The sequence below is a fragment of the Sinocyclocheilus anshuiensis genome, unplaced genomic scaffold, assembly GCF_001515605.1.
Source record: "Sinocyclocheilus anshuiensis isolate Anshui unplaced genomic scaffold, SAMN03320099.WGS_v1.1 scaffold481, whole genome shotgun sequence".
Lineage (NCBI taxonomy): Eukaryota > Metazoa > Chordata > Actinopteri > Cypriniformes > Cyprinidae > Sinocyclocheilus > Sinocyclocheilus anshuiensis.
The window spans coordinates 326,513-337,280 of NW_015539907.1; the positions used below are offsets into that span (position 1 = coordinate 326,513).

Here is a 10,768-nt window from a genome sequence, read left to right on the forward strand (position 1 = left end):
ACTTGGTAGTGCCATGTCCAAAAAATGCAATTAAAACTGTAGACTTTTTTTGTAAGTGATATTAACAAGACTTTTTGAGTGTTGTTTTTACATCTTTTGCAGGTAAAAATTGCATATGTAAATTTCGTGAACCATTGCTATGTGGACACTGAGGTGGAGATGAAGGAGATCTACACCAGCAATCACATTTGGAAACTCTTTGAAAATTTCCTTGTAGACATGGCAAGGGTGAGTTAACTGACGCCAACTAACTCTTTCTCTCTCTGTTTCCCTCCCTCGCAATTTGTGAGGCATAATATACAGGCTTAAAGAGCCGTTTAGATCATCTGTGACTGATTTGTGCTTGATATGTGGGTGCTAAGCATCCTGAACTGATGATGATGTTGTTGTAGGTGTCTAACGGCCCCACAGACAGGAAGCATGCTGATACATGCCTCGAAAAATACGTCACTGATACCATCATGGCCATCGTCAAGGGCTTCTTCGGCTCGCAGTTCTCTGTCAGCAACTCGAACCTGCAGGTAGAGTGAGAAAGTTCAATCCACCAGTTCCTCACCTCATCTCATCTCAGTCTGATGTGAAGAGGAGACTTATTTCTCTCCCTATGCTCTATGAATCAGTCATATTAATGTTGCTTTGCTAATCTCTTCGTCAGGCCCATCAAGCAACTTTCATTAAACTGCTGCAGTCAGCCTGCAGACTCTACAACTGCACCTGGCTCAACTCCCTGCAGAAGACTAACATTGAGGGTTGCATCAAAACCCTTGCTGACGTGGGTAAGTTTCACATCTGGCAGTGATGAGTCTTAACCCAAATATAATGCCTCCATGTGACAGAGGGTTTTGGTTTGTGGATTAAATTATTATTTTTTTTTTTTTTTTATGAATAGTCATATATGGTAGCTTCACCATGACTAAAAAATGCTTCCAGCTAATTATTCGATGCTGACATGTTTTTTAAATATTGACCATCCCCCTTAAGATTTCTAAATTCCTGCAATTGGCACCTAATGAAATAAAAATGTAAGCAATTTTATGTAAAAGCTATTTAAAATGTATATATGTATATTTGTGTGTATATATATGAGTGTGTGTGTGTATGTATATATATATATATATATATATATATATATATATATGTGTGTAAGAAAAATGTTATGTTTATATATGAAATATATTTATATATAATATAAATTATATGAATATTTTCAAAAAATATACTGTTTGTGTGTGTATTTTTATATACATAATATTATGTAAGCAAAAACTTTAATTTTGGATCAATTAATCGTTTGACAACACATATATATATATATATATATGTATATGTATGTGTGTGTGTATATATATATATATATATTCGAGTGTTTTCTCAGGTACTTATTACTTCCGTACCCACTGTATATACATATTCATATACACACACATTATATTTATATACATAATATAATGTAAGCAAAAACTTTTATTTTGTGAATAATTGTGATTAATCGTTTGACAACACACACATATATATATATATATGCATAATATTATGTAAGCAAAAACTTTTAATTTGGATCGATTAATTGTGATCGTTTGACAACACACACATATATACTGTATCTGGATAGACAGGTCTCGGAATTCATGTGGTATGCATTTAAACCTGGTTTAACATTCTTATTTATATACAATATTTATGAAATTATTGACATTTAATTCAAAAAGTACTGCACACAAAAATCATGCAACCTCTAAAATAAATAAATGAATAATGTATGAATAATAGATGTTATATCTGTGGAAACTGTCACAAAAGTTTACTCTTGCCTTAAACTGAAAAATACTATAAAAATGTCCCCAGAAAATAGAAGAAAAATACAGAAGAGTGTTTGCCATTAGTGTTTGAGAATATTAATGTTTAACATTTAACAAGCTATATGTAAGAAAATGCATAAAGGTTATAAAGGCATCTCCATCTAACCCTGTCCAGCTAAGAGCCGGGCAATCCCCATTCCAGTGGACCTGGACGGTCAGGTCAATACCCTGTCACTAAAGACACACACCAGCATGGTGCAGCGCGCAGTGAAAGACTGGAAGCTGTCAACCCGCGGCCGACCCCGTAAGGAGCCTTTTGGGGCCCATGATTACAGGATAATTGAGAAACTACAGGTAACGTCACCTTCAAATCTAAAACTGTCACTGTTATTCGACCTCACAGTTTTATAAAGGCAACTGACCAATTAGAACCAAGTACCATATTTTCTGGAATATAAATTGCATATTTCCTTATCATCGGAAGTGTGCTGCGACTATTTACTTTCAGTTTCAATTTAAGTAAATTAATTTAGGTTTGCCATTTATAATAAATGTTATTTGTAATTAATGCCACTATAGTTTATGTTTGTTTTATACTTAAATAATTAATTCCTGTTCTATTCTGGATACTATTAAATGTAAAAGATTTAAGTGAGGGGAACTGAAATACGTGTTTATTGTGTTTATAATGTAAATTGTAAAGTGAAAACTTTGCGTTTACGTTTATTTCTTAATGTAATAATAACGTGACTTATACAACTATGCAATGGGTTTTTTTTATGTCAAAGTGTATTTATTCAAGATTTTAATGATATACAAAAAAGAAACATCAGCACAATTCAATTTTGACCCTGTGCAGCTTGTTTTCCCGGAAAATACGGCCTTCCAGAAAGCCATTTAAAAAAAAGTAACAATAATAGTATACCACATTGCACATCGTCACTGATCCAATCATTACCTTATGCTACACTGCTAATTAGATAACAGTAATAGTATTTGTGCATGTTAAATGTCTTCTGTCTATGACACTGACTACTGCTTTTGATTGGATGTTGTGTGTATGTGTTTCAGGGAGTCATTGTGTATCTGGAGGAGCAGTTTAGTCCGCAGGTGCATGCAGAGTTTTCTGTATTAGTAGACGTGCTGCAAAGCCCAGAGATGCTGTTTCCTGAGTCTGCGCAGCTCCGCAGTGAGGATGGAGCCTTCATGTCTAAGTGAGACATGCACCCACATCAAACTAATTAAAGGCGTGCGTCATACGCGATGAATATATTAAACAAGTCCAGTGGCAGTTAAAAATAGCCATAGGTATGACATTATAAATCCATGAGAATTTCGGCTATAACTCCAAACATTTACGTCAGCAGCACCCTTAACTGATTGTCTGTTGTATATTTGTCTGTAAAAATGGGTTTAAAACATGTAAATGGCAATTTGAATTGAATTGAAAATATGTTCATGTTTGTATGTATGTGTTGGACCTGGTTGTGCTGTGATTAGTATACCAGCAGCATCATATATGAGCTATAAAATGTGTTTATTGTGAATGTGCCTGGGGTTCTGAGTGCCTTATATAAGCAATTATCTGAGTCTAAACAAGATATACCTCTAAAATCACAGACCGTCTGCGTGTGATTATATAAGTCTACACGAATAGGACATAAAGCAGATTTCCTGTTTTATTTGTCACAACATTTTTGGACATTACATTTATTGAAATAACACGACTTATGGAAAATTGTTGCAAAAACAATTCAAATACTTACTGAATTGAAAACAGTCTCAAACTGCCAACCCCAATTTTCTTAAAATCCGGCTTGCAAATCAATTGATTTTATTTACAGATGTCAAATATATGGATTGATTACAATGTAGACTACTGTTCAAACGTTTTGGGTCAGTACGTTTTTATTTAATTTTTTACAGAAATTAATAGTTTTGTACAGCAAGGATGCATTAAATTGAGAAAAAGCAAAACAGTGAAGACTTTTGCATTGTTACAAAAGTATCCTGAAAACACGTTAATGTTAAGCAGCACAACTGTTTTTATCATTGATAAGAAATGTTTCTTGAGCACCAAATCATCATATTATAATGATTTATGAAGGATCATGTGACACTGAAGACTGAAATAATGATGCTGAAAATTCAGCTTTGCCATCACAGGAATAAATTATGTTTTAATATTAAAACGGTTATTTTGATTTGTAATAATTTTTAACAATATTATTTTTACTGTATTTTTGTTCAAATAAACAGCCTTGGTGAGCATAAGAGATATTGTTTAAAAACATTTTAAAAATCTTACTGACCTCAAACTTTTCAACAGTAGTGTACTTTTAGTCCTTAAATAATTCAATAACATCTGACTGTTATATAAAATCCAGTTTTGTCATGCGTCTAGCCTGTAAATGGGACTGTTACCTGCATAATCTATTGTTCTCAAGAAATACAATCTCAGCCAGCATTACTCCACTAAACACAAAGAATTATATTCTAAATATTTTAGGTTAAAAAATAAGATGAAAATGTCTTTTGATACATCATTAATTGTATGTATTGATTATAGTTAAATGCATAGTTGCAAAACATTTGTAGTTGATGTGACTGGTCAAGTGGCCACGTTGATATCCTTGAATTATATTACATGTTTAGTGTGAAATATGATACAATATTTTCTCTCAGGCTCATCAAACACACCAAGAAACTGATGGAGAAAGAGGAGAAGCTGTGTATTAAGATCCTGCAGACCCTGCGAGAGATGCTGGATAGGAAAGAAATATTCGAGGAAAAGGTAAGTGTGGTGGGAACTTTCCGTAACCTCATTCTGGCCTTTTTTGCTCACACTTTTTTTTTTATGAGTGAATATATTATCTTAGACTGTAATTATGAGAATGTGTAGAAAATGTGTTTCTTATACAACCTGCCACTAACAAGCAGTAACAAACAGCAGATCAGCTCAGGTTTCATAGTAAACATCAAAAATGCACCTGCCACCTGTGATGTCATAATGCCATTAGGGAATGTTGTTGCCATGCTGGTAACCACCAGAAGAGGGCGATAGTGCCAAAACCAAGGACTGTGAACCTGATGAACCCCCCAACCTCAACCCCTAGAGCTGAGAGTGTATGGGATTACAATTCTGCCACAATTCTGCGCGCGAAAGATCATATTTTGAGCGCGCAAAAGTGCGTTTTGCACGCGTGCGAACTGAGTTTTGTGGAGAAAATGTTTGTCTCGCAAAGAAGAAAGTATTTCGAACGCACAAAAATCTATTTTGCATTTAAAATAAGTTTTTGGATGTGTGCAGACCTTCTCTTTTGGATCTTTCACGCGCAGAATTGTGGCAGAATTGTAATCCCATAAGAGTGCTTATGTGTGTGTGTATATGCGGGCGTGCGAAGTGAAGCGCAGCTCCTGGGCCTCTGCACAGCTCCAGACAATTAATCAGCATCTAGTGGAGAAAGAGTCCCGCTCTGTTACATAAGCAAAGGCACATGAGGACACACTCATAGTGTTGGAGCAAGTAGCCAAATCACCCAGAGCCACAAATCAATACTGCAGAGATCGGACTACGGCCTTGCACATGGAGAGAGAGAGTGAGAGAAAAACAAAGAAAAGGAAGAATAGAAAAATATTAGGAATAAAGGACAGGAAAAGCTCTAGCAGATTAATTCCCAGTTGTTGCCTCATAAACATTATGACATTATAGTCGTTAGTGGCGGAATGTCTTAAATGTAACAAGACTTGTGATAAGTTTAAAAGTATAAAGGCACGGTTCCATTAGCGAGATTTCAGCACAATTTTGCATGCAAAAACAGGTCTATTTTCAATAGTATAGCGACGTATGAAGTACAGCTTTCAAACCAAGCAGGTTTCTTTTGTTTTGTGCAGCGAAATGTTGTGAATATGAGCGAAAGCTTTGTGAGGGAACTTTTTCACCCTCACACAAAACTCCCGATCACACAGATTTCTATTAGAATGACTGAAATTGACGATGAGGAACAGTAGATGTTACTGCACCTTAAAAGTTGTTACGTCTCTCTACCACAAAATATTTTTTCCATGTATGTTTTAGTTTTGGAGCATACATTCTCCACAGGGTTTGGCTGTGTTTGCTGTGTTGTTGTATTATAAACATTATGACATCATAGTTTTTATGATATCACAGTGAGTGGCGGAATGTCAGCACTTATTTTTGCCAGTTGAACATATTGAATCAGCATTTGTTAAATCAGAATTTGTTGAATCAAAAATTCGCCTGTGAAATTTTGCCAAGCAATGGTAAATGTAACCGCATATTATTCAAAGCGACTCTCTCTATTTAAGCAGTAAGCACACACTGTATAAAGACATTGGTAGATGTTTTGTATTTTATATGTACAATAAACAGATTAATTACAACGTAAAGGGAAAAAAGTTGAGATAAGATTAGAAAGCATGAAGTTTGTGAATGCCAGAATGCCTGCCTATCAGTCATGTCCAAAGCAAGACTCAAGTCAGCACATAGCCCATGCATTATGATAACTAAATAGTGAATAAATTACTGTAGAGTGATTCCTTATACAAAGTGCACAACAAATACACTAAACACGGAATCTTAAATACGTGTGACGCACTAGAACAGACCTCGTTGATCTTGCCTTTCTCACACGCACATTTAAGAGTCTTCTTGCAGTGGACTGTAGAAAGTGCATACCGCCACCTATTGCATGACACCGGCATGACAGCTGATGAATCATCGGTGGATCTGGCTTAGCAGAGCCGATATGATTAGTTAAAAAAAGCTTAATCGGACCCGATCCTTGAGATCGGCTTGGGACATCCCTAATTATGATATCACAGTGCGTTGCAGAATGTTGTAAACGTAACATACAAGACTTGTGACTAATTTAGAAGTGTAAAGGTGTGGTCAAATTAGCGATTTTCGGCGAAATTTCATGTGCAAAAAACAGGTCCGTTGTTTATGTCGAGCTGTATGAAGCACAGATCACACAAAACTCACTTTCAAACCAAGCAGTTTTTTGTTGGTCAGCGTGATAAATTTGTGTGATGAACTTGAACGTGAGCGAAATTTGTGCGGGGAACTTTTTTATCCTTGCACGAAACGTCCAGTCGCACAGATTCCTTTTAGAACGGCTGGAATTCACCCTCAAAATTTCGCTGAGCAGCGATAAACGTGGCCACACATTAAAAGGGATTTGTTTCGTCTCTCCACCAAAAAAAAAAAAACTGGTTTGCGCAATTCCACATCTGTACGTGTTTGTTTATTTTGGAGCGTTCGTTCTCCACAGGGTTTGGCTGTTTGCCATGTTGTTGCATCATAAACATTATGACATCATGGTCATTATGACATCACAGTGAGTGGCGAAAAGTCTTAAATGTATTTTAAGTTTAGAAGTGTAAAAGAAGTGTAAAAGTGACTCATTGGATTTGTTCCATCTCTCCACCACAAAAAAGATAGTTTGCGTAATTCCACGTCCGTATGTGTTTGTTTATTTTGGAGCGCTCGTTCTCCACGGGGTTTGGCTGTTTTGCCGTGTTCTTCCCGCCCTGAGAGTGGTGCTGTGGTTTCATGCAGGCCTGCTCGGCACAGACCGCCGGCTCCCCGGGGAGACCGAGAGTAGGAGGGCGAGTGAGGGAAAGAAGGAGGGAGGGAGCGAGCATGTGAGAAGCCATGTGAGGCAAGAGAAAAAAGCGTGGCACAGCAGCAGGCGGAGGGATTGGAGAGGCGCGGTGTCTGCTGAGTCCATGAGGCGATGGAGCGGGGGGTGTTTACGTAACCAGCCTGCAGTGTCTGAGCCAACCTCACGTGGCTCATCATGTTCTTGCTCTCGCTCACTCGCTCGGTCTCTCCCATCATTTAGCTCTTGTTTATCTCAGTGCTTTTTCTCTTAAGTCTTTGTTTTCGGGTTGAATTTCTCTTTCTTTCTATCTCTCGCCAATGACTTGGTGATTTGGTTGCTGAGCAGCAGGTCATGACTCACGAGCAGATATAATTGGCCTCTCTCTCTCTCTCTCTCTCTCTCTCTCTCTCTCTCTCTCTCGAATGATCACTTGTGTCAGCGTGGTGAGCTGAACGTGAGCATGTGTCTGCACACAATGTACAAAATGTTTAAAACTCTCTCTCTCTCTCTCTCTCTCTCTCTCTCTCTCTCTCTCGAATGATCACTTGTGTCAGCGTGGTGAGCTGAACGTGAGCATGTGTCTGCACACAATGTACAAAATGTTTAAAATGTCAAGCAGGTGCTGTTGTTCTGCTGTATTTTAGATATGTGGTAATGGCCAAACGGTCACAGCAGAGAAAGCTGAGCACAAAGCTTCAAAGTGGCGAGAGTATCTGTGTATTTTCCTGTGTGTTTATTCAGTTTTTGACACTATAGAAGTATGTGTAGTTGTGTTTAGGAACATTTGACTTGTGGTTCCAGGGAGGGTGTGGTTTTGACTGTTCTAATTTTAATTGATTTATTGACTTAAATGCATCATTTTTTTTTTATTGTGTTCCCTCGTAATCTTTAATCAAAAACACTAACTTCCTCTAGCCCTCGCAATAATTTAAATATTTTCATGACATTGTCATAAAAATAAACTCGGAATAAAGTTTTCTATAATTTCTAATTAGTTTTTAAATTTCTAATAGTATTGGGACCACATTCCTTGCTAACTACTGTGTAGTCACTTTATTTATCCGTCTCAAAAGTTTGAAAAAGGACGTTTTTTTTTAAACACTTTCTAAAGAAATTTGATATGCTCACCAAGGCCATATTTATTTAATAATAATAATATTAATAATATTATTATTATTCATATTAATAATATTATAAAAAGTAATATCGTGAAACATTATTGCAATTCAAAATTACTGTTTTCTATTTTTATCTTTTTTAAAATGTAATTCTTTCCTGTGATGGTTTTTTAAATAGATTTAAATATATTTTTTGTAACAATGTAAAAATCTGTTCTGTCATTTTTGATCAAATTAATGCATCCTTTATTTTCTTTAAAAAATAGTACAGTAGTTTTAATAATTACCAATTTGAATAAATTCTGCTTGTTAAATCAAGCCAAATTGTTGATGACGATTGCCTTAAGGCACAGATTTAAATGACTTTGGGCGTTAAAACAAAAAGTTCTGAAACTTCAGAACGTCATGTACTGTGCTATGATTGTGGGCAGGTTGTGTTCTAACATAGTGAACTATATGTCAATGAAAACGCAAGCCTGTTCATGAATCCCTCTGGCCAAATTTCCAATACTGGCACAAGCACCAGCACCATTTTCATGGAAAAGGGGGTAATAGATGCACCGCACAGGCTTTGTGTTTTTGCAGAACGTGATAAATGTTTGAGGGAGCATGGCTCAGTGTACATGTGAAACCCTTCAGTAAGACAGCCAGGCCACTTCTGGTCCTTGTGTACTTTCTTTCTTTTACAAGATGTTTCTGTTCATTGCGTCCAGCTCTTGTTACAAAACATTAACCGCTGCCTGTTCTGGAGTGTGTTTATTTAGAGTAATACCTTGCGTCTCACGAGTTGGGTGTACCCTTGAAGTAAACTCTCTCATACCAGTATTTGGTGACTAGCTTTGTGTGTGTGTATAAACAGGCCTCTCCTGTTTGTTGACAAAGGAAAGAAAAGCCCTGTTACATAACAACCTATGCCTCTCTCTCTCTCATCCTGCCTGTATTTCTCTCCAGCCAAGTTTCACACTACCGCCCGGAGGCAAAGCAGCTTTCCAGATAACCAACCTCAAGCGGTTAAGCTCCTCACACACATGCAGATACATACACATCACTGCACACACAATGCTGGGCCGGGGGTGGGAACGGGACATGTACACGCTCTGAAATTCACGCACATCAGCTCTGTGCGAGCAGGTCTCCCCGATGACTGCGGTGGAATACGACTGTTTCAGCCCACACACACAAATCCCGCCAGAGCTCTTAGAGTAAAGCCTACACGGACACACACGTTTAACCCAGGGGTCTCGCCAATGCCACATGCTAGCATACCTGTTCATGACTGCTGCAATGAAATAAAGCGAGAGGTGGCGTTCCTGCTGCTACAATTAGCATTTGAAATCTATACAAAACACATTCACAATGCATTTAATTACTGTACAGTGGGGGACAAACAGGTTTGAGACCACGTTGAACGTGTGGGATTCAAAATTTGGATATAAGCTACATTTTAGGATTTTGAAAAATGTTGAATAAAGAAACCTTAAAGCAAAATGAGTAATGAGTAAACGAGTAAATCTTAAGTAATCCTTTTTTTTCCTTTTTGATATAAATACACAGGTTTTTTTTTTTTTTGCTGCTTATAAAAATAAAATAAAAAATGAAATAAAATAAAATTAAAGAAAATTAAAAATTACATTTAAAAAAAAAAAAAAAAATTTTTCACTCTGCACTTTTAAACAGCTCGAATTTTGCATTCCTGAAATTTAATTTTTCTATTCAACTTTGGACTAAAATCTGATTTTAAAAATTAGAAAAATAAAATGCTTGCTTCTTTTTCCCCACTGTAAAAAAAACTTTATAATTATATCAAATATATATAAATGATATATATATAAAATTATAAATGGCTAGGGGATTTTGTTCCATTTTACTGGAGTGTTTTGAAGTTAGGATAAAATTTATGAAAGCAATGTTTTTTGTTCGAAAAAGACATCCTGCACAAGAAGACCAGTGATATATTTTTTAAAGTGAATAAATATTGTTAATTTTGATGTCATGTTTGACATCATACACTAAATAAGATTTCTAATTTAATTTTGTCTTTAGAAATTAATTATTAAAGGGGTCATATGATGTTGCTAAAAAGAACATTTTGCCCCACTTTATAGAAACCGTCTTTCTGCACAGCCAGCATTGTAGGCTACTCTGCCAGGTTCAGGAAACAGTCATCCGTAAAATGCGCTGCACACATCTGAATATTTGGGTTGAACTGTTCTGGAACAGTGTT

At 36.4% G+C, this 10,768-nt stretch overlaps 1 protein-coding gene across 1 annotated transcript in view; it reads left to right on the top strand.

Moving 5' to 3' along the window:
* LOC107686324 (inositol 1,4,5-trisphosphate receptor type 2-like) overlaps window positions 1-10,768 on the top strand; it is a 91,296-nt gene that overhangs the window by 32,195 nt on the left and 48,333 nt on the right. The window contains exons 32-38 of the mRNA XM_016483291.1: window positions 103-228; window positions 393-521; window positions 656-776; window positions 1,975-2,153; window positions 2,871-3,013; window positions 4,485-4,593; window positions 9,496-9,632. Coding sequence (XP_016338777.1) covers window positions 103-228; window positions 393-521; window positions 656-776; window positions 1,975-2,153; window positions 2,871-3,013; window positions 4,485-4,593; window positions 9,496-9,632 — 944 coding nt within the window. The remainder of the gene's footprint in view (window positions 1-102; window positions 229-392; window positions 522-655; window positions 777-1,974; window positions 2,154-2,870; window positions 3,014-4,484; window positions 4,594-9,495; window positions 9,633-10,768) is intronic.